At 40.4% G+C, this 24,086-nt stretch overlaps 1 protein-coding gene across 1 annotated transcript in view; it reads left to right on the forward strand.

Moving 5' to 3' along the window:
- The first annotated feature begins 1,448 nt into the window (after positions 1–1,448).
- The window catches only part of wscd1a (WSC domain containing 1a), a 63,543-nt gene continuing 40,905 nt past the window's right edge, over positions 1,449–24,086 (forward strand). Inside the window, exons 1-3 of the mRNA XM_072243124.1 lie at positions 1,449–1,887; positions 15,328–15,442; positions 16,983–17,167. Of these exons, the coding sequence (XP_072099225.1) occupies positions 1,458–1,887; positions 15,328–15,442; positions 16,983–17,167 (730 nt within the window). The 5' untranslated portion in view covers positions 1,449–1,457. The remainder of the gene's footprint in view (positions 1,888–15,327; positions 15,443–16,982; positions 17,168–24,086) is intronic.

A 24,086-nucleotide genomic window follows, 5' to 3' on the forward strand; every position in this document is an offset into this window, starting at 1 on the left:
TAACAGTAACAAGGTGTTTTTGTCCACGGTATCACCACTCACAGAATGCTTTTTTTGTTTGTTTTTTCACACCGTTCTCTGTAAACACTAGAGCCTGTTGTGCATGAAAATCCCTGGCGATCAGTTTTTGAGATACTCAAGCCACGCCCTTTCTCATATTTCGCCCATAGCTTATATTTCTTCCCCATTCTGATGTTTGATCTGAACAACAGCTGAACCTCTTGACCATGTCTGCATGCTTTTATGCATTGAAGTTGCTGCCATATGGTTGGCTGAATAGATGTTTGCATTAATGAGCCACTGAGTGTATTGTCAGATGTTTTGAATTTTCACTGTTTCATTTTAGCTGGAAATCCACTATACATCTAATAGGACATCAGTCAAACCCACTACCTAGCCTAGTTCCAATACAACGCATTTTTAGAAGTAAAGAATTAAAACAGAAAATGCTGAGCAGAGAAACGATGGATCCTGAAGTACCCTAAAGTTGAATTTACTATAGACTAAATATCAGTTATGAAATCTAAAACTATAAAGCATGTATAGGTATAAATTCTTCAAATTATCCACCCATGTGGCTGATAATTTATCAAATGAAATTTGCATTTTTATCCTAAGAGAAATCGGGTACTAGAAATCAAATGTATTTTATTTCTTGGCTCTTAAGATCTGTACTTTTACCCCAGTAGCACTTGCAGATTTCCTCTGAGCATTAAACGCAATAAAGCATAAGCATATTTAGAAAGCCATAAAGCTGTCAGTAGGAGCCCCAAGTGTTCATCTGGGGGCATTTTGGTCAGGATATGCTTTTCCTGACTTGGATATCTTTGGAAGGCACTCAACATATTCTTGATACTATTCTCAAGGCAGTAATGAATAAAGCAGCTACTGATGCTTACTCTTTTATTAAGTAGACCACAGAACTAATAAATGCCATTTGAAAAGAAATGACATGTTTAATTTTATTCCAAGCTAGTTACTAACAGTTAATGCTTAACTTTAGTTTTGACACTATGTATGTTACATATCAGTGATGTCATATTCATGTTGTTACAGATGAGTTGGCGTTGTTTGAATTGCTTACCATATTGCAAATGATTGGAGATGCTTAGGTAATCAAACAGAAATAAAGACAAGTTCAAATGATATACTTTCTAGGTCTCTAAACTGCTTTTGAATTAATTATCTTGTCACCTTATTTCTTCAGAGAGGCTTCACAATGCATTGGCTAAGTATCTGCCTCCAGGGAGAGGATGCTAATACACATGCTGGGTATTTTCAGTGCTTGGAAACTTCACTCATTCACATGTGGTGATGTATGCTGCTTCACTGTCAGTCAAAGAAGAGCTGGTCAAGTTTAACGCAATGCAGCTGCTGCAAAAACTGCTTCACTGAGATGGAATGATTCCCAGCCGCCAAGTCTAACCGCACTCGGGTTGAAGTTAGGGAGAAGGGGCATGGCCAAACCCTTTGTCAGACTACAGCGATTTCTCCGACGGACACCCATACTCTTTGTTTTCCTCATTGTCGCTTACTTTATGGCTGGCAGCTTGCTGCTACTGCAGCGGTCGAGATTCTCCATCCCCCTGGGCCAGCGCAGTGCCTCCGATGGACTGGGAGCGCCAGCTTCTGCCTCAGCTGCCATAGAGAACTATGCTCCTGATACAGAAGGGATGTACAAGATGAAATACAAGTCCAGAATGCCTGTAAGCATGCAGATGTGGGATGAGCCAGTTCCTAATAGGAAATTTGGGCCACGATGGCTGATTTCAGGACATCCAGAAATTGGACATTTGAGAAGGAGGTGGTTTAACAGCTTTGTGAAGGAACAAGAACCAAGGCTACAATTGGAGATCGGAACGGTGAAGAAGACTGTTGGAAGCAAAGGTACTGTTTGCAATCACTAATCTATTTTCTCCTTCTTTTGACTGCTTTCTTTAAATTAGATAATTGATTTCTCTGGATTATATTGTTGACAGTTGGCAGATAATGAATTATTTCTCCAATGAGTAATATTGAAACTGAGCTAAGCTGAGCTTCGCATAGCTAATACTACTTCTATGCTCCATAGAGTTTAGGGTAGTGTTGTTCACTTTGTTGCATGGCAATCTAAATTGGCTAATAGTACTATTGACAAGCAAGGAAAACTGTAATAGATAATGGTGTATGATGCTGGGTATATGATGTTAACACTCATTTATGTAGAGAGTGGATTTTCCTTTGACCTCATTGGTGGTAATTACGTGAGATGAGTTTGTGACTTTTTAATGCTGTCTTCCCTATTTCATAACTACGGCTTGGCAAAGTATGGCACTCTTATATTTAATTGTAAACGGGTGTCGTTACTGATTAACTGGACTCTGACAAATCATTGCCATCAATCTTCAACCACACTTTATTTACTTGTGCACAAGGAGAATAGCCCGGCTCCTGATTCTGAACTGCTTGGAGGTTACAGCTGAGAATGGTCCATTACCCTACAGTTATTGATCCTCATGCAACTCCTAATTCCATATCTTCACAGAAAATACCGATCATAGTGCATATTTTATGTGTTAATAACCAATTAAATCTACATTTTCAAGGCCAGTCATACTTCAGAATTAGAAAAATAACCATTGCCATCAAGTCCTTCATTTGCACCTTCATCTCATCTTGGTACGTTGGTGACCTTGGTTCGCAGACTTGAAAATGTATACAAAAGCCAGTCAAGCTCTCTAAGATTTTGTTCAGCATGAGACTGTGTCTGCACTCTGTTCTGTCAACACACCATATTATCCCTTGCCTTGCTGCAACTTCCACACTGGGGAGCAATTTCACAGGCAGATGCTAGGCCTTTTGACCCTGCTGGGGAAAAGAAATGCTGGTAAGGGCAGCTAGGGCTAAAATTCTAGACTCTTGAATGATATGAAGTCACCTTCAATCCTCTTAAGTGGCTCAGAATCTTGTGAGCTGGTTGCACACTCTTTTATCACTTCATATAACTGAGATAAAATGGAAGCTAATTCTAGGCAGTTGTTCTGAAAATAGCAAGCGGTCATATTATTACCTAAGTGGTGAAAGTGAAAATTGCTTGTTGGGAGGTGCTGACTGTGGGTACTTTGGAATTTAAATGTGTTGATTCTGCTTTTAATGAAAAGGGGGAAAGTCTTTTTTTTTTGTGTTTGAGTTGCTTGTTATGGGTGATTTTACTTCCAAGGTGCACTGGCCTGATATGCACGAGTTGTTCTTGCACTTCTGGCAGATGGTCAATGAATTTGTTGTAGAGTGGGAGAGTTAACTCATTTACCTGTCTCCACAGCAGCCCCTGACTGCTTCGTTGCTGCCCAACAGCAAATTGCATAACTGTGGGCTTGTGACAAATGATGCCAGTTTCTTTCTCACCTCATTTGAAGTGCCCCATTACCACAGGACTTGCACTTTCAAGTTAGCGGCACTTTCAAGTCGGTGCCCCAGGCAGTGACTCCAACAGTCAGGACCGTAACTGATGGGTTTCTTTAAGATCACTCAGTACAAAACTAAGCTCTGTTGTGCCTCTGTGTTTCAGAGTGTGTTTGAAGTGCCTTTTGAAATGTGTTTGCTTAATTGTAGTGGACTCTGGTGACTTTAATCTCTTATTATTTCTTAAATTTATTTTCTTTGATTGTTGGTTAAAGTTTCTCACACTATCTCAAAATAACAGTTCCTTGATACGAAACAGATAATCTTATTTGCAATTTGTTAAATTCTAACCAGGTAAACATTTGTAGTTCTATATTAACAGTGCTGAACACAATTCAGAGTTGCTGTATGGATAACTGTGGAGATTTCCACTGGATTACTTGATAGCTAATACTGAAAAAAGTCTTTAGGCTGACTCAAACCCTTGCAAAACCTCACCCACAGTCAATGGGATGAATCCAGTCCCCGTAAATTGAACATCAGCAAGTCTTGAGATCCGTGCTTGATGTCATGGTTGAGGTGACCCTAGGATCCCATTGAACGTAGACTCTAACTCCGGACATTCAACAGCTGAATTAATTTTTTATTCAAATATATAAAGAGTAAAAGAGAGGCAATAATAATTAGAGTAAAAGAATAAAAATGAAGCTGGAGAGGTAGTATGAGAGCCAAAGAAATGGCAGACAAATTTGATGAGTGAAAGTTTGTTTGATTGCTGAGCTTGGCAAAATGTTTCCAGACATTTCGGTTCCAATCGAGTATCGGTGTATTGTGCATCTGTCTTGATCGTTGAATACATTAACAGTATGCCAGTTATTCAAGAGTTTTGGGATAGATGTGAGTATAGTTGCTATTACTAAGGAAAAGGTGCTTGTGAAATTGAAAGGTCTGAAGGTAGATAAGTCACCTGGATCAGATGGACTACACCACAGGGTTCAATTCTTACCACTGTCTGTAAGGAATTTGTACGTTCTCCCATGGCCATGTTGATTTCCTCCAGGTGCTCTGGTTTTCTCCCAAATTCCAAAGACGTATGGGTTAGTAGGTTAATTAGTTTAAAGTTAAAGCCTTATAGGCTCATCAGGCCAGAACTTATGCTGTTTTCCATGGTGTGAAGTGACTGAGAGTACAAGACTTCCACCGTGGCCTCCCCCCCCCCCCCCCCCCGGATAGGACGCCAGTCTATTGCGAGGTTAATTCCCAGCATTTTGCTGGTACCCATTTTCAGCAGGGTGGACTGGAGCATTGTGTGGTTAAGTGCCTTACTCAAGGACACAACACGATGCCTCAGCTGGGGCTCAAACTCACGACCTTCAGATCGCTAGTCCAACACCTTAACCACTTGGCCACGTGCCACAGGTTAATTAGTTACATGAATGCAATTCAGAGGCACGGGCTCATTGCTTTGGAAAGGCCTGTTCTGTGAAGAAAAATAAAATAAAATTTCTGCTCCTTGTGGAGTCCATTGAGGAATGAAGTTATAATTTTGACTCTTTTAGTGGAAATCCACAGAGGCATGGTGGGCAAAGCTGAACCTAGTACAGACATAGCTTCTTCATTGAAGTCACATTTGTTTTAAATTGTTTGGTTCTTTTAGTAATGGCTTTTGAATGTGTCTTTAAATATTTTAAATGTTTTGGATTTTAATCTTCAGACTTCTAGTGGTTTGATTAATTTTTAATATATTGTGTAGATTTCTGAATATTGGAAGCATTTGCTGTTGTTGACAGTGTGTTAACATCTGTAGAAGATCATTGCCTGGTTCTGCTCCCATCTCCCATCCAGTGCAGCTCCTCAGTTTGAGTGTGGGACTGTGTTCTTTGCGTGGAGGAGGGAGCTGTGTTTGAAAACTCCGTACGTTGGGTATTTAGTTCATCAGTATCTTGGTTATCCACAGAAATTATGTAGTGCTTTTATGTGCTTCAGTTTCATTCACCCAGCTGCTCTTACTGTTTGGAACCTATTAATATAACTAATGATCTTAAAAGTCTGGATACAATTGTACATTTTTTTTTGGAGTGGTTATCTTTTTTGAAACACAATTTGAAATGTAAATAGAAAACAAAAAAGCATTTCAAAAAGTATTTAAAATGCACAATTTTTTGTCATATGAAATTTTGCAAAGTGCAGGACAAACACCTCTGACTTTGAATGAATTCAATTTTCTGTGGTTGTCAAGCTCAAAAGGCCCATTAGGAGGACATTGGAGGAAGCTTCTTCTAGGAGAAGAGAGCTTCAGTTGAGGGTTTGCTTTGGGCATTAGGATTGTTGGTGAAGGTTTGGATTCAGATTTAACGTTACCTCTGCTCTAAATTGAGAATTGGTTTATTGTGTGAGGATATAGGGAGCCAAAAAATAATAAAAATTACCATGGATTTAACACTGCTTCTCTGATCTTATTCAAAAGCTCATTAATTGTTAATAATGGCTTTAACCTTCTGTTCCGATTAGAATGTCAGCCCACTTAACTGACACTCATCCACCACCATTGTTTCCCTTCAATGGTACACTGCTGCTGCACACAGAGTTTACTCCAGAAGCTGCTCCTGAGTCAACTTCTACCATCTGGAAGGACAAAGGAAGCAGTGAAGAAAAATATCACCATTTTTGGGGTTCTTCCTCAAGTCAAACACCATCTTGATTGAGAAAATAGCACTGGCCCCACATTATTGCTGGGCCCAAATTCTGCAAGTCTCTCCACCACCCCTCACCTCACCCCACCGCTCGTTCCAACAACTCTGAGAATCTTTACCACCACCTTCAAAGGGACACGGGTGGCTAGGCAATACATGGTAGTCTTGCCTGCACGTCCACCATCTATAAAAGAAAATAATCAAAACTAAAAGCTAGTCATTCCTTTTCTTTGCAATTGCAAAGAATCATGGCTTGAAGTTGAGCTGAATCATGCAAATTAACAACTTGGATAGGTAATTGATGTTCCTGCAGTCTCAGTGCATTATAAAGGCAAAGCTGTTAGTTGAGATTAGTTACCTGACGTCCTATATTCTGTGATTTGGCCCACTGGTTAAGGTGACAAGTAGAATGCATTAGACATCTGAGTCACTAACAACACATTATTAATTGTGAAAGAGTTTCTGCAGACTAGCAGTAACTAGCAGGGTACCCATATAGTACCATCATATAAATATTGATATTGATGTTCATTCCAAATCAAGGACTTCCAATTAAGCCACTTTTTGAGATTGTATCAGAATTAACCAGTTCTATCCTGCAGAGTGTTTCAAGCATTCTGTTTTTATTCTGAATTTTCAGTAATGGAAGTTTTCTGTATCTAACAATTTTACTTTTGCTTCTTGCCCTTGATATCACAGAACATTTGCAATTAACAAGCCTTCACCACTCTCTCACAGCTGGCATCACCAGTCCATTTGTTTTTTTTTAGCGTGTGCGTGCGTGTGCGTCTGCATGTGCGTGCGTCCATGATGTTGGCGGGAAAATGTGTTTTTCATTCCTTTACATGGCGCGGAGCAAGAGAGAGAGAGACCGTGTGGCGCGCCATTCCTCGCACAGACATTTCGCAGTATTTTTCCCTTTATTTTACGAGGTTGAGTTGCGATCTCGATCGACTCAACCCAGCACTGATGGAAAGCGTACTCGGGAAAGCTCCGACTGGATTCGAACCCGGGAACCTTCGTTCCAGAATCCGGTGCTGATGTCATTGCGCCACCAGCCGGCCCCACCAGTCCACCTGTGTTGCAGCCTCTCCTGGTATCTACCCTAATACTGATATTCCCTTTCTTCTGTCCAACCCTTGCCTTTCGTCTGACTTGTAACAAGCTTGTTTCATAACTTTTCTCAGCTCCAATGAAATGATGTTGATCCAATACCTTTACTCTCCTTTGCCAATTTTGCAGATAGTGCTGGGCCTGCTGATACTGTCAGTATTTTTAGTATTGAGTCTCTTTTTTGAAAAGAAAAGCATCCACTCTATAGCCTTTGAAGCTATATACCCTTTCGAAATCCATTGTATCTTGGGGCCACATTCATAAACCCCCTAAAAGTTGCCATGCAAGTTGATATGGTTGTTAAGAAGGCATGTGATGTTTTGGCCTTCATAGGTCAGGGAATTGAGTTCAAGAGTCAAGAGGTAATATTGCAGCTCTATAACACAGGTTAGACCACAATTGGAATATTTTATTCAGTTGTGGACAACTTATCATAGCAAGAGTGCAGATAAGATTTACAAGGATGCTACTTGGACTGGAGGGCATGTCTTGGGAAGGTAGGTTGAGCAAGCTAGGGGTTGCTCTTTGGAGCAAAGGAGGATGAACATGACCTGATAGAGGTTTACAAGATGATAGGTAGCATAGCTAGAGTGGATAGTCAGAGACTCCCCCCCCCACCCCCAAGGGTGGAAGTGGCTAGTACAAGCAGTCATAATTTTAAGGAGATTGGAGGAAGGTATAGAGGAGATGTTAGTGGTAAGTTCTTCACACAGAGATCGGTGAATGAATGGAGTACCTGCAGGAATTGGTGGTAGAAAGAGATACATTACAGGCATTTACATAGATGATAGAAAAATGGAGAGTTATGTAGGATGGAAGGGTTAGAAAGTTCTTCGAGTAGGTTATCAGGTTAACACAACATGTGTGCTGAATGGCCTACAGTGTGCTGTATTCTGCTATGTTCTATGTATTTATATATCTTTCTTTTAGCAGTAATTTATTTTGAACAAAAAGACTTGGGAAATTGGGTCTTTGCTGGAGAATGCAAGGAAGGACTGATTTGCCGTCAGCTGTTTGTGGCAACTGCCTGCACTGAATTTAACCTTCCTCATTATTATGGCCCATCTACCATCTTCACAAGAATACAAAATAGCAGGAGTAAGCTATTTGGCCCATCAAACTTGGCCTGCCACTCAAAATTATCATTGCTGATCTACCCCAGGCCTCAGCACTTCGTCTATGCCAATTCCTTGTAGCTCAAAAATGTATCCACTTCTAGTTTAAATCTCTTCAATAATTTACCCTCCAAAACCATCTGGAGTAGAGTTCCTATGATTCATCACTATGATCATCTTTGGGTGGGTGTCTCACAGCTATAATCTAATTTCATGATCTTTATTTATTTTCTATTCTGTCTATTGAAGGCGGAGTGTTGATTATTAATAACTGTTCCTTGCAGTGACATAAATAGAATTTTGGCAGCTACCTGGTCCCTGCTGCTAATGTTTTGCTGGTTTCTGCAGGAAAAGCAGCGACAAAATTTGAAGCTGTAAGGCATTCCTAAAGGGTGTTGTAATGAGAATGAAAAGCAAGCAGGAGAGTTAAGAAAATCCAGAAATCTGCAGATTTGGACATCCGAAATATATATAGAAGCAAAAGTGCTGGAGGCACTGTGTGGGTCAAGCAAAGAGAGAGACAAAATGAATGTTTCAGGCTGCATGGCTTACATGAAAGAGTTAAGCATTTGGCTCTAGAACATAGAACACTACAGCACGAGGACAGGCTGGTGATGTCTTCATCGAACACAATGTTGAAGTAAACTAAATCTCTTTTGCCTATGCATGATTCATATCCCTCCATTCCCTATTCACATGCCTATCTGATGGCCTCTTTCTTAAATGCCATTATTTGCTTCCACTATTGCCCCTGGCAGTGCATTTCCAGGCACTGTATATTTAAAACAAAACTTGTCCTGCACATCTCCTCTGAATTCTTTTCTCTTCTCACCTTCAAAGTGCGTACTGTGTATGTCACTGTATAACGCCTTATGATTCATTTTCTTGCAGTAACACAAAGCAGTACAATGGAATCGCTGAAAATCTGCACAGAAAGACTGACAAACAACCAACGTGCAAAAGAAGACAAACAGTGCAAATAAAAAATCAATAATACTGAGAACTTTTGTATTATTAGGTTACTTAACATACTCAATGTAATTAGTATATTGAACACTGAGGACCTTGAATGCATGACATCTATTTGACATTTTTATCCTGGGAAAAATTTTGGACTATGTATTTTATCTATGCCTTAAATAATTTTATAAACTTCCTTTTGCCTCTGGCATTCCAGAGAAAACAACCCAAGTTTGTCCAACCCCTCCTTACAGAAGTTAGAGTAGAGCTCACAGAGGAATATTTAACCACTTTACTTTATAGTTTAAGACACAGGCACTTGACAATAAAGTGACTGACTAGTTTCCAGAAGAAACATTGGAGGTGGGAGGGGGGCAACTAGAAAGGCCCTCAGCAATATCTACACCCAAGCTGTCAGGCCAAGAGCCAACATGGTGAATTGTGGATCCTACTCCACATCCAAGTCCTGCAGATGCAGTGAGGCGCGCACAAGCAACGCCATTTGGTGTATCCATTTTTGAAGGACAGCTCCCGCACAAGGCTTTACCCAAGCTCACTTTGTGAGCACTGAGCTGGACTATAAATACTGACGTAAACAGAAATGAAGATGTACATCATCTTTAATGTAAGACAAAGTCTCGTGGTGTTTCACAGGAGGGTAACAACAGGAATAGAATCCTCTTTTACACCACACACTGGGATGACACTATCATATCACAGACATTAATTCCACACACCAGATATCACTGCTGTGACCATCTGCAGCTTTTGTAAGTACTTCATAATCCAACTTGTATTTCAGATCTTTACCACATTCTCCATTGACTCCCTAAACTGTTTGTTTTGACTACATTATTTTATTTCAAAAATTTTTGGGGTCAGAATTGCATCCCACAGTTGAAACATCTGTGCAAGATTTTTTAAACAACTGCATCCGACAAATGGCAGGCATGTTCATCGGTGGTAGATTTACTGGACTAATTGACATTCATTGCAGCGGATTAAAAGCTTCTTGATTGCTTTTTAATTATCTTTAATAAGCCTTTAACTCATACTAATTTGGTAAATGATATAACAGTTTGTCATTTTGCCCTGTTGACATTTCAAAATGCATTGTACAAATTAGGTTCACTTGAACAGGGTGCACTTCAAGACAGTGACGACACAGTATTAACCTCTTCTGAAGAGTTGTTATTCTCCTTTCACAAATTAACATTCCTCGTGTCTTCTGTAGTCATAATCCAAGAGAAAGCGCAGCAGCAGATAAATCAAGTTTTTGTGTCATCGCCGTTGTGGCTTTTGTTATAAAGAATAGCTTGTGCTAAACATAATTAAGCAAATACTTAACCAGTGAAATCGAACTTCAACATACAAACGTACATTATGCCTAATGGAGCAGGCTTGGATTACTCATTTTGGAAGGAGACTTCCTTACCTTGTACTCTGTATAGCCACCTACCTCATCAATCTAGATTGAAACCCTACCATTTCAAAAGCAACGTCACCTTTGAGTGAAGTTTAATCATTCATAGGAGTTTTAAATACAGGTACAACCCCCACCCCCTCCCCAACACACTGCACTGTAGGTAATAGACTTTCACCACTACAGAATTCATAAGCTGCTTCCAAACAATCTGGGCTGTGGAATAAAAATTTTCTCTGATGAAATTTTTTGTGAAAAGAAGTAAATTAATAAACTTTTTTTTAAACCAACTGTTATTTTTTGACACATACTGGTGACATATCTTTGCCTTATGGAAAATCATGATGTGGATGATTTTTTAAGGACAAAATGTTGTTGTTGCCCTTTTTCAGGCCTCGTGGCGCATCAGGCGCTATTTTTCCATTTCCGTAGCATTTGACTGTTTTTTAGGAGGCTAAGTTGCCAGCTCGATGTTCAACCCAGCACAGATGGAAAGCGTGCAAGAAGCTGGCTGGATTCAAACTCGGGACTATTTGCCTCAAAGTCTGGTGTTAATTCCACTACATCTCCGGCTGGGTGAGGACAAAAAACCACTCCCGCTTAATTTGGGGATAATGGGGGGGTGTCACCTGTATTGAGTGAGTGGTGAATAATCAATTGAAATGAATGAGATTGATGAGATGAGTTTTGGTACAGAGAGGGAAGGTAAGAAAGCTTCTTTTCAAAATAGTTAATCTAAACTGTGGTTGGGCATGGCAGGGAGAGTTTTCTTCCTTCTACCGTCTGCGTGAGATGTGGGACTTTCAAGAGACTTTGAACATTTTTTACTGTGCCCATGGCCTGTTCTTCATCAGGTTATGGTACTGCTTGCACTGTTGTAACTATATGTTATAATTATGTGGTTTTTGTCAGTTTTTCAGCCTTGGTCTGTCCTGTGTTTCTGTGATATCACACTGGAGGAATATTGTATCATTTCTTAATGCATGCATTACTAAATGACAATAAAAGAGGACTGCGTGTCCTCATAATCTAATCTAATCTAATCTAAACCTGTTCCTGACTATGGTGGTACCAACAGAGCAGCGGCCTGTGTGCATGTACATAGAGAACAAGGGAGGGCTGGGGAGAGACTAGGTTCAGAATAAAATGAGACATTGCTCTTTGCTGCACACAAATGGGCTGTCATTTTTAAAATTTATTACAACAGTGACCAAAGCTGCTCTAATGCTGCAAAGTGCATTGGAATGAACTGAGGTGGTGAACGGCTCTTCAAAAATACGAGCACTTTTTACTTTTAAGCTATTTATTTTATTTGCATTAATGCATTTGCTTGTACAATTTCAAGGCATGTGTTTCTTTGCAAATAAATCCTTTTGGGATTCGCAAGCTTTCAGCACGGAATGTTAAATTGTTACAGTATGTTCATTTTTCTTTGAAGCTGTAATAATGGTGTGCTGCTTTAGTACTCAAAATAAAATACCTTGAATATATTTATAATTTAATCTGTTTTACAGGCCACCACACTGTAGTAAGGATGTAATTTTAATCCAAAGAGGGTGCAGGAAAGATTCATAACGATGTTGCGAGGACCATAGGTCAGGCACAGTCTAGCTAGACTGGGACTATTTACCAGGGAGCAAAGAGGAATCAGGTGACCTCAAAGATTTTATAAAGGGCACAGATAGAAAGTCCGTCTTTTTTTCTGACATGAGATTGGGGTCTAAAAGCAGAGAGCACAGTGTTATGATTCGTCAGCAAATGATTTTTAAAGGGGACCTGAGGGGCAAATTTTCAAACAGAGGGTGGTGGGTATATGGAATGAACTGCCAGAGAACGTGTTTGAGGCAGTTATAATTACAATACTTTTGACAAAAAGATAACTTGGACATGGACAGGAAACTTCAGAGGGATGTAGGCCAAAGGCTTTTTTTCTGTATAACTCCACGAATATGCTACTGTCCGCATTGTAGTTGCAAGTTTTGGGTAGTGGTTTTGCATCTTGGACATTTCCCCCAAGGGAAAGTCAATTGATGAAAAGAAATGCAAATTATGCTAGTTGTTAAATTCAAGGTACAATTCTGAAATCTTGCAAACCTTTACCTTGACTTTAGGGCCATTTTTTAACCTGAACAACAAAATTAAAAAAGAATTAAGTTTCATAAAGCACACAATAATATCATTTTCACATTAAATATAAAGAAGTAAGTTAAAGTGAAATAATTTAGACTTCCGGTTATAATGGCGCTACCAAACACATGTAACAGCTTACAGGTAGTTCAAATGGCAAGAAATTTGACTAAGATATCAATAAAAACATCTTTTCTGAGGTAAATTGTGTTAAATTATCCCCCCAAACAGATAGGGATGAGCGATGGCGAGGTGAGTTTGGGGAACAAGCTGGGCTGGTTTGTTGCAGAACCAATGCAAATGGAGTGAGCCATTCGGAGAGGAGAAGTCGGGGCTGCAGCAGAGGCGTTCTGTTATCCGTATAACTTCCCTGGGCGTGAGGTTGGATCGCTCTGGGCACCACACCGAGCAGATTTGAAGAGCTTGAGAACGGCTTCGGGCTGCGCGGTGAAATCTGAGCCCGGAGCAAGTCGCTGGGTGGCCTGTTCAAGGCTTCACAGCCGCCAGGTCCTACTGTGAGGCATGATCCGCTGTTTAGACAATTTAAAGGCAGGCCCAGATCGGAAGTGAGAGCCGACTTCGCTCTCTCTCCGCGATCTTCACTGCTCTTTCCAGGTGCCAGAGTCTGTTGCTGCAGTGGTTCCCAGGTACAATGCGGTACAATCCATTGTTTGGTCGATTTAAACACTGGCCCAGAAAAAACAGGGTGTCTGGATCCGAGGCGAGAGCCGATTTTGCTCACTCTCCACAATGGATACTCCTCTCTCCGTGGCACTGAAGCTACGAAGATAGCCTCGGCTGCTGTGCTTCATGCCTGTTCATATGATGAACTTATAAGCCTACTCCGGGCTGCTCCGGGGCTCAGATCTGAGGACAGTTTGGTGCAGAATGTTGTCGCTTGCTCAATTGTTTGCATGATCTGTATTTTTTCCCCCTTTCTCTTGTGCATCGGGTGTTGGCCTTATTTTAAATTTTTTTTTAAACTGTGTTCCTTTGGGTTTCTTGCTTTGTGGCTACCTGTGAGCAAACAAATCTCAAAGTTTGATAAGTTGTGTATTCTTTGATAATCAACGTACAGCACTTTGAACTTTAAATGCCATTTACCTCTTGGGGAACTTGAACTAAGAATCCCACAGGCAAGAAACTGATGTAGCAAAAATTAGCAAATTCGCACTAGAGGATAATGCTTTTACTAATTTGCCTAATTTTTGGCAACGCAGTAGTATCAGGCACAGTTAAACTGAATTACCTGTCTTCCTCCTAAAAGTGATTCTTGAAATGGTATGTCATCAACTGACTTGTCTTTTAACAAATTGGAATGCATACACTTGCAGCTTAACCTCATGGATGCAAGATAATTTTGTCACAGGAGTTAAAAGTGGGTCTGTTGGTTGATAGGTCTGAACTACTTCAAAACAACCTCTCTGCCAAGCAAAATCTAAGTATCACATACATCCCACCTCTCCCGGAACTTCTGGGAGTCTCCTGCATATTAATAGTGGCTCCCTGATGCCCGCAAATTATATACAATATCACGGAAATCAATTTTTTTGAGAGCGAGCGAGAGAGCAAGAGAGAGAGCGTGCACACAAGCGAGAGCAAGAAAGCGAGAGAGAGTGACTGAGCGAGAAAGCAAGCGAGAGCGAAAGCAAGAGAGGGAGAGAGAGCGAGTGAGAGAGAAAGCAAGTGAGAGCGCTTGAGAGCACGCGACCACGAGAGAGAGAGAGCGAGCGAGAGTGCGCCATTGCAGAGTGTTCCAAAAAAATACATAAAACATACGTCACCCCAGGCTACACTAAAGTGTACCCCTGCCTAATAGGGGTCAAAAATAATGACAGTGTTGCTCGCTGCACTCTTTGCAACAGTGTTTTTTCTATTGTCCATGGTGGGTTAAGACTGTAAAAGACATGTTGAGGTGAGCTTAACAGGTGTCATTCATTCATTAGCATTGCTAACGTCATTTAAACTAGCTGGCCAACTGCTAAGGAGCTATTCTATTGCAGACATCCCACCTCTCCCGGAAGTCTCCCGCAAATTGATGGTGCTACCTCCCTGAAATGAGTTTTTGCAGGGTGGGATGTCTGGTATTACGTGTAAATTTTCATTTTTTCTCATTTTTATCATTGGATGTCTGCTTATGAAACCAGTATTTTGTCACAGTGAGTTCCTATGTAAAATATCATGGAATGTTGAAGAGAAAGTCCACATTAAGTAATGCCATGATAGGAAAAAAAGGCCCATTAATAGATGTCATGTAGTACATTCATTATCCATTGCATTATATCTTCAGCAGACAGAGGCATCACAGTAAATCAAGGCAATTGTTATTATCAGCACCAAACAGTTGACTGAGTTAATGAAAGTCAGCTGAAAACCAAAAATTTTTCTTTGAATATTTGAATGAAATTTAGTTTCAGCATTAAATTTTCAGTATTCTGTTTCAAATAAATCATCCTTAGAATCTGAAGCAGCAAGTGTGATGTGGAATTTAAGGCAGCTTTGTTCTTCTTTACAGCAACACACATAGGATGCTTCAGAGATGAACTGAAGGAGAAGGCTCTGAAAGGAGCGGTGTTTTATGACTTCCGTAAAATGACGGTTTCACAGTGTCAAGACAGTTGTGCAGAAAGGTAAGGGAAGATGTGTTCAACATCAATTTTATGTATTTACCTTTTTTCACATTCCTGCATTTTTCCTAAATAGCTGTGACTACGAGAGGAACTCTATTAAAGTTATACTGAATTTGTAAAAGGACTGGTTGGTCTTAAAATGTCTGGTCCTCTCTTCATCCAGCTAATGTCACCAGTCCTTTAAATGACCTTTGGTGATTCGAAGATAGGTGGAGGGGAAGGTAGTGCTGAGGAAGCAATGTGATTGCAGCAGGACTTAGGCAAATTGGAAGAATGGGCAAAGAAGTGGCAGATGGAATACAGTGTTGGGAAATGTATGAAAATGCATCTTGGTAAAAGGAACAATAATGTGGAGTATTAACAAAATGGGGAGAAGGTTCAAACATCAAAGGTGCAGAGGGACTTGGGAGTCCTCGTGCAAGACTCTCAGAAGGTTAATTTACAGGTTGAGTCTGTGGTAAAGAAAGCAAATGCAATGTTGGCATTTATTTCAAGGGAAATATAATATAAAAGCAAGGAGATAATGCTGAGCCTTTGTAAGATACTAGTCAGGCTGCACTTTGTCAACATTGTCAACAGTTTTGGGCCCCATATTTCAGAAAGCAAGTGTTGTCATCGGAGAGAGTGTAGAGGAAGTTCATGAGGATGATTCTGGGAATGAAGGGGTTAACATATGAGGAACGTTTGACAGCTTTGGGCCTGTACTCACTGGAAGTTAGAAGAATGCGTGAGGATCTCATTGAAACCTACCGAATGTTGAAAGGTCCAGATGCGGGGAATGTGGAGAGGATGTTTCCTATGGTGTGGGTATCTGGAACAAGAGGGCACAGCCTCACAATTGAGGAATGACCCTTTCGGACAAAGCCAAGGAAAATGTTTTTAGCCAGAGTGTAGGAAATCTGTCGAATGCTCTGCCATAGACTGTGGCGGAGGCCAAGTATGTGTGTTTATTTAAGGTGGAAGTTGATCATCTCTTGATCAGTCAGGGCATCAAAGGATATGGCGAGAAGGCAGATGTATGGGTTTGAGTGGGATCTGGGATCAGCCATGGTGGAATGGTGGAGAAGACTTGATGGGCTGAATGGCCTAATTCTGCTCCTATGTCTTACGATGTTTGTATTAACGTCCTTTATGTTGTGAATTGCGTAACATCTTAAATCTGTTGGGGTATGTGACTATGTCTTCACTCATTTTATGAACTTAGAGACAATGCCTTAAGGAAAAGCAACATACATTAAGTTGCAGCACAACAAAATAAAAAATGCTGGACAAATTCGGCAGTTTGGGCAGCATGTAGGGAGAGAAATGAACAGTTGATGCCTTGGCCAGAGACCCTTCTTCAAAACTGAAAAGAAAGAGAGCAAAAGTCAGAATAGAAGAGGGGGGGGTGGGAGAAGAGCTGAAGCTGTTGGGTGATAAGATGGTGCTGCTAGCTTGCAGGATCATTGGAGTCAGTTTGTGATGAGAATCATATCATTTTAGAACACTCTCTTTTTTAAAAGACTTCCTTTGTAATCTGATGGCAAATTTGTCTTCACAGAGGTTACCTTTATGCTGGTTTGGAATATGGTGCAGAATGTTACTGTGGAAATCGAGTGACCTCAGCCAGTGCAAGGCAGGGTGATTGCAACATGGAGTGTAAAGGGGAGAAGCACACAATCTGCGGTGGTGTCAATCGACTGTCGGTGTACAAAGTAGAAGACCTTCGACCAAGCAGCAAACGATGTATGTTTCTTTCTTGGAAATACTTAAAGGAACATCATCCAACAGCAGGTTATAGAATGGTGCTCATTCATATAGCAGTACCTTAAACCCTTTAGTGGCTTAAAAACTTCAGCCAATTTACCTGTATTTATTTATTTATGGCACGTTCTTCACTGTATATTAATTCATGATTTTATCTATTATTTTTATGCGTTCTTTGTGATGCGAATATGGGGAAACAGCTATATGTTGCCAGGAAGTATGAGTATTTCTTTAAAAGGTTGCAAAGCTGAAACCAAAATGATCTGTCCTCATTATGTCTCTGAATCATCTTCTTCTTCATCTGCTTGTTGGTTTTTGTCCCAGCATAAGTTATCCATCTTCTAAGGAAAGCCTTTCAATGTAAGGTTACACACATAAAAATTGCTGGTGAACGCAGCAGGCCAGGCAGCATCTATAGGAAGAGGTATAGTCGACATTTTGGGCCGAGACTAACTGAAAGAAGAGATAGTAAGATAGTCAGTTAGTCTTGACAAAGGATCTCAGCCCGAAACGTCGACTGTAGCTCTTCCTATAGATGCTGCCTGGCCTGCTGCGTTCACCAGCAATTTTTATGTGTGTTGCCTGAAATTCCGGCATCTGCAGATTTCCTCGTGTTTGCGTCAACGTAAGGTTAGTAGCTTCTGCTTTGCTCACACTTTCCCTAAAAGGACCGATGTGGAGTCAAAAAGAGAGACCGCACAGAAACGGGCCCTTCCACAGACAAGTTGACTCCAACATTGACCACCTTTCCGGTCAAGATGGCGCTTGCGTACAATGCTCATTTGATCAACATTTTCTGCATAGATCATGAAAACACCTATATTTTACTCTAATCATACAATGAGCCCATTTTAAAAACTCTCTCTACGTTTACGTTAACTGTCCCAGATTCCACCACTCTTACCTATCAGGGGGAATTTACAGTGGTCATTTAACCAACTAATCTGTAGGTCTTTGGGATGTGGGAGGAATCTAGAGCAGCCAGAGAAAGCTCATGCAGTCAGTCGGAGAAGGTGCAAACTGCACATTGTGAGGCTAGATTTGAACCCAGGTCTCTGGTGCTCCGGGCAAAAGTTCTACTGAGTGTGTCAGTGTGTCATCTCATAATTTGCTCAACATGGGGCTTGAACGTCCGACCCTGAGGTTAAGAGTCTTGTAGTCGTGAGTCTTGTACTGACTGAGCCAACTGGCCTCCTTTTCAATTTCCTCTTGGGGCAAGATCCCAGACTTCTTCTAAAGAGGAGACAAATTGGGTACCATAACCATTAATTTGAGTTCATATTTGAATTACCATTGTAGAACAGAAAATATTTATTTGTTTAGAAATTCCTATCTAGTTGGTAGTACAAAATGAGCTGTATAATCACATCAGTACAGCCCTCTCTGCCTCATTTCAGCGTATTGACACTTATACATTGAATCTTGGAGGCAATGGCATCCAAAACCTGGGATTAAATTATTATCTATTTATTAATAGTTGTTGAAATATAATCAGCACCATTGTCTTCAATAAGTCATTATAATATGACTTTGTGTTTATGATGGACATTCCCTCGGTGGCTAGCTTGCCAGCCATTCTCACCAGAAGTGCTTCAGGATAGCTTTTCTTTTTTGTAAAACAAGGTAATACAACAAATAGATTAAATTCTGGTGCATTAGCCACGTTTGTGTATAAGTAGCTCTCCTTTTTGGGGTATTTAATTTTAGGAACAACTGTACCTTCAGTGAAAACTCCAGTATCTGCTCTCGATTTAACCAGCAACTGAAAATTGTAAACACTAGCACGAGGTGCACAATGTGAGAAATCTGAGGCAGGTGGAGCACCAAGACCAGCACTGGTAGTTGTGGGGTGGGGGTGGGGGTAGAGTATGCTGTGCTCTACTGGGAATTGAGAAGCCTTCCTGGCACTTGAAGTGGGTGCAGGGAGATAGTCTGGCTGCAGGAATGAGAGTGAAAGGTGGGACATCAGAGACAATGTGACAGGTGCAATGTGATCTCAGCTGATGTCATGACAGCCCAGAATAGATTTCAAACTTGTATCTTTCCCAACAGACCACAGATGTCAGTGGAGCTGCAGAGTACTATGAGATTCATGGGTACCATAGTTCAGACCATAGATTTCTTGGAGTGTTTTATGTTTTCCAGCACTGCTGAAAAGCTATTGACTGGATCAAAGTTTAATCAAGGTGGCAGGAACGGAAACATGATCCAGCAGCCTGGGAGTGTTCATTCTGGCACTGGATATGGCAAATAGAGTGCCCAGGCCTCCACTAGGAGTGGAGAGGCAGATCGTCCTATCTTCCACTGGGAATTGAAAAGTCTTCCTCCACTTGAAGTGGGAACAGAGAGATGGACTGGCAGCAATGATTGGGAGGGGAAGGTGGGACATCAGACATAATGTGATCTCAGCTGATGCCATGACTGTCAGGATGGAAAGTTTGATGATGTACACGTGGTTAGAACTTGTGCACAATCTCCTTCCACTAACTTTATGCAGTTCTTGAAAACAAATACTGGAGAATGGACAGATTTAACTGCATTTCTTGATCAGAACATCATCTTAAATTACCAAATAGAAATTTAGTTGATTTAATGGTGAATTTTTAGTCAATTTACTGCTGTATGAGAAATTTCCTACATTTTCTTTTCCAACAGTCTGGAAAACAAAATTTCTTACATAGGTCTGTTATGTGCAGTTTCTGTGATTTGCTGAGAGTACAATAAATACTCCACATTAAACTGATTGAAATTAAAGCAATTATCATTAAATTTGTCAACCACTGACTTTAAGTAGAGATTGCTCATGGTTTGGAGAGGATCGTGTGTAAATTATGTGTGCTCAGTCAAGGGTCCTTGACCTTTTAAAAAGTCCATTGCAGAGTGTATTGTCTTATATACGTGAAACATAAAGAGTTCAAAGGAAGTGTGCACTGTTTATGTAAGAGCTCTTCACAGTCTGTCTCCCAGGAATTTTCTGTAAATTATATATTGTTACCATCCAGTCAGTCACAAGCCAAAATCCCTGTAATAATTGGTGTCCTCAGCCTATTTTATAGCAACTACACCATGATCCTCCCTGGGTCTGAAAGAGCCCATTCAGATTTCAAAGCAAAAAGCCAAAGAATGCAGATGTTCTGCATCTGAAATATATATTTTAAAAAATTGCTCGAGATATTTAGCAGGTCAGACCATATATGTGAAGACAAAAAAAGAGACTGAATGCTTGAAACCTTGCAGTCGTATTACATTTTAGGTCACATTTGGAGTGCTGTGTCTGTGCATTTCTGGTCGTTACCTTACAGGAAGGACGTAGAGGCTTTGGAGGATGTGCAGAAGAGGTTTACCAGGATGTTGCCTGGATTAGAATGTATTGGCTATGAGGAGAGTTTGGACAAAATTAGATTGTTTTCTCTGGAGTGCCAGAGACTGAGGGAGATCTGATAGAAGCAAATAAAAGTTTGAGAGGCACAGCTAGGACAGATGGTCTTTTTTTCCCTGGGTAGTCATGTCTTTCAGCACAAAAGCCAGATGCAAATTATAATACGGCAATATCATTCCTTCTGAAATTTAAATGTTTGCCACTAAATAGTATCAGGTGGAGACCAATCAGAGAGCTGAGGAAAACTACATGGATTCACCCCTGTGGTTGTACAAACCAACATCTCCCGAAGCTTGTAATATATCCTCTCTGAGCTGATACTGAAGCCATCTGCTTTTTTTGTTTACAGAATGTCATCATTACAATGCCAAGACTTTGCTCTGTTCCAGAGGCCAGTCAGTCTTTTTATAAATAATGCTTGTCGACTGAGTAAAGTTGTTTCTTGAACTTGCCCTGCAGCAGCGATTTCACGTCCATTCCTTAAGACCATAAGATATAGGAGAATAGAGGGGCGTCCATTTAGAATAGAGATGGAGAGGAATCTCTTTAGCCAACGGATAATTAACCTGTGGAATTAATTGCCACCAGCGGCGGTGAAAGCCAAGTCATTTGGTGTATTTAAGGTGGAGGTTGATGGCTTCTTGAATAGGCAGGGCATGAAAGGTTACGGGAGGGAAGCAGGAGATTGGGGTTGAGAGGGAAGTGGATCAGCCATGATGAAATAGTGAAGTGACTTGATGGGCTGAATGGTCTAATTCTCCTATATCTGAAATATCTGAATTGGGCTGTCAGTTAAATGGAACTGCTACTAATTTGGGACAATCCTTAAAGAACAAAAACTAATCGAGGAAATAACAGGGATTCTCTTCATTTATTTGGGACAATATGCCCCTTAATTGGAACAGGAGACTTTCAATTTTTTTTTGAAGTGGATAGTTTGACAGTTGCTGATTTCTCTCTACTTCCATCTAATGCTATCTTTACAGACCTCATGTGATCGGGGACTTCCAAAGCAGAGGACAGAGGTCAGGGTAATGAGTTCAACTTCCATCATCTAGTTACTTTCGATTCAATGAGGGACTGTGGATTCCAGTTTATTGCGCTATCGGTTAGTTAGGGCAGCCACTTGTTTGGGACCACTCTTAAAGAACAAAAGCAAATGAAGAAAATTCCCTTTGTTAATTTGAGACACTGTGCCACTTAATTGGGACAGACAGCTGTTGCCAAAAATGTTCTAACTAGTGTCAGTTGCGTGCACGTCGTGTGGCCATTAAACACTACACTACTTAGTGAGAACAGTCTTCAAACGGCATCAGTTGCAAGTGTTTCTGTTCGAAAAGCCATGATTTTTGTCACTGATAATAAGCAAGAAAGAAGCAGTAAGACAATTCATAATTATTTTGCTCACTACGGTTACATGCATTCAGGCCTGGAGATGCCAGGAATGGCTGGGGAGTGAAAGTGAAACAATGTCACTACTTCAACAGGTTAGGAACAATGAAGAATTTGAATGTATTGACACTCACTTTGAATGCTACAATGAAAATGAAAACTTGTAAGATGCAAACGTCGGAAGTATTGTATGAACACGGTCTATAATCTGTACTAGGTGTCTGCCCTGATGTTGCTCATTTACAGTCAATCAAAACTAGATGGGAGCACACCCCGAATAAATTTGTCTATTGATGACTATTAGGAACTAAGACATGGTTTTATAGCACTGCAATAGCACTGGTAATATTCTGGTTTGTTCTGTATTTCAAATGATATAATTTGTTCCTCAGTGGAATGATAGGTTGTCTTTTTTTATACTATTTTAACCATTTCCATAAAACGTTGGCCAGTTGGGATAGCCACTTAATTGGGCCAAAATGCACAGGTCCCAATTTACAGGAATCCACTGTATTTGTGTGAAGGAGCAGGCATGGGGTGTACCTAATAAAGTGGCCACTAAATGTATGTTGAAAGGTTTGGGCAATGGAGATGACCTTGTACATTTTGTTTCATTTTCAAAGATTGCACATCTGCTCTAACCTGCAATAGTTAGAGCAAGCCAGCATTTCTGATCCATTAAGTTTCTTGATCTTTCTTTCAAATGAGTCTGAACTTTCTCCCTTTTTTGTCCTTTCTAGTCCTTTTTGGTCTTTGATTCTTTTGTTGGTCCCTCTGAACTTTAGAAAAGACAGGTCATAGCTACTTGATTGAATACTTTCATAGGATCTCAAAACCTATGATTATCTTATCTCCCCATCTCCTCTTTCTCAGAGGATCTATAGATCCTTGAAACCTTAAGCTAACTCTACGTTCTGGTTTATTTCACCTGTTTTGCTATTTTAACCTCTAACACTGATGGTCTTGATCTCTTAATTTTGTTTCCTTCATCTAAAAAAAGCATCAAGTTCACCTTTAAGGAATAGATCATCGTAGAAAAATTACTTACAATGTGATTGTTTTGTGTATATCCTGCACCAGGGAGAGAAAATGCTTGTAATCTGAAATCTCCCTTGATGCCTGTTAGCTATTTTTGCAGGTCCTGTGGTTCTACAAATGCAATTTATGCTTTTAAACTAGAATCCATCTGTGTTATCATATTTTATTTAGAAATCAAAATATAATGTAGTAAGATGCACTACTTCAATGTTAGTTTCTCATTACCTGGGAGGTGCATGAGATGTTCAGAATTAACACTGACCCTCAGCTTTTCTCTGCTACTGTCTACATTCAGCTTTTGATGAAGTGATAGATATTGCATTATAAAAATCCTCCCTGATACTGAAAGTAATTACCATGAGTAAATAGAGGCAAAATTTCAAATTGTTCTTCTTTTCGATTAATATTCTCTTTCTCTATGGACTGTAATCTTAGTCAGAATTGAGAGTTCAGATTCATTTATTTAGCAAATGCACAGTACATCAAAACACACACAGAAATATGTTGTTTGCGTTAACAACCCAAGGATATGCTGGGGACAGACTGCATGTATCGCCACACATTCCCACAGCAATGTCTTTTTAAAAACATATAGATTAGATTATGGGGACACTCAGTCCTCGTTTATTGTCATTTAGTAATGCATGCATTAAGATGTTTCTCCAGTATGATATCACAGAAACACAAGACAGTCAAGACTAAAACTGACAAAAACCACATAATTATAACATATAGTTACAGAAGTGCAAAGCAAAACCGTAATTTGATAAGAGCAGACCATAGGCACGGTAAAAAAAAGTCTCAAAGTTCCGGTAGCCACATCATCTCACGCAGACGGTAGAAGGAAGAAAAACTCTCCCTGCCATGAACCTCCAGTGCCGCAAACTTGCTGATGCAGCACCCTGGAAGCATCCGACCACAGCCGACTCTGAGTCCATCCGAAAACTTGGAGCCTCCCACCAGCCCTCCGACACCGAGCACCATCTCTGCCGAGTGCTTCGACCCTGGCCCCGGCCGCCAAGCAACAGGCAAAGCCGAGGATTCAGGGCTTTCCCCTCTGGAGATTCTGGATCACACAGTAGCAGCGGC

The sequence above is a fragment of the Mobula birostris genome, chromosome 25 (genome assembly GCF_030028105.1).
Source record: "Mobula birostris isolate sMobBir1 chromosome 25, sMobBir1.hap1, whole genome shotgun sequence".
Classification (NCBI taxonomy): Eukaryota; Metazoa; Chordata; class Chondrichthyes; order Myliobatiformes; family Myliobatidae; genus Mobula; species Mobula birostris.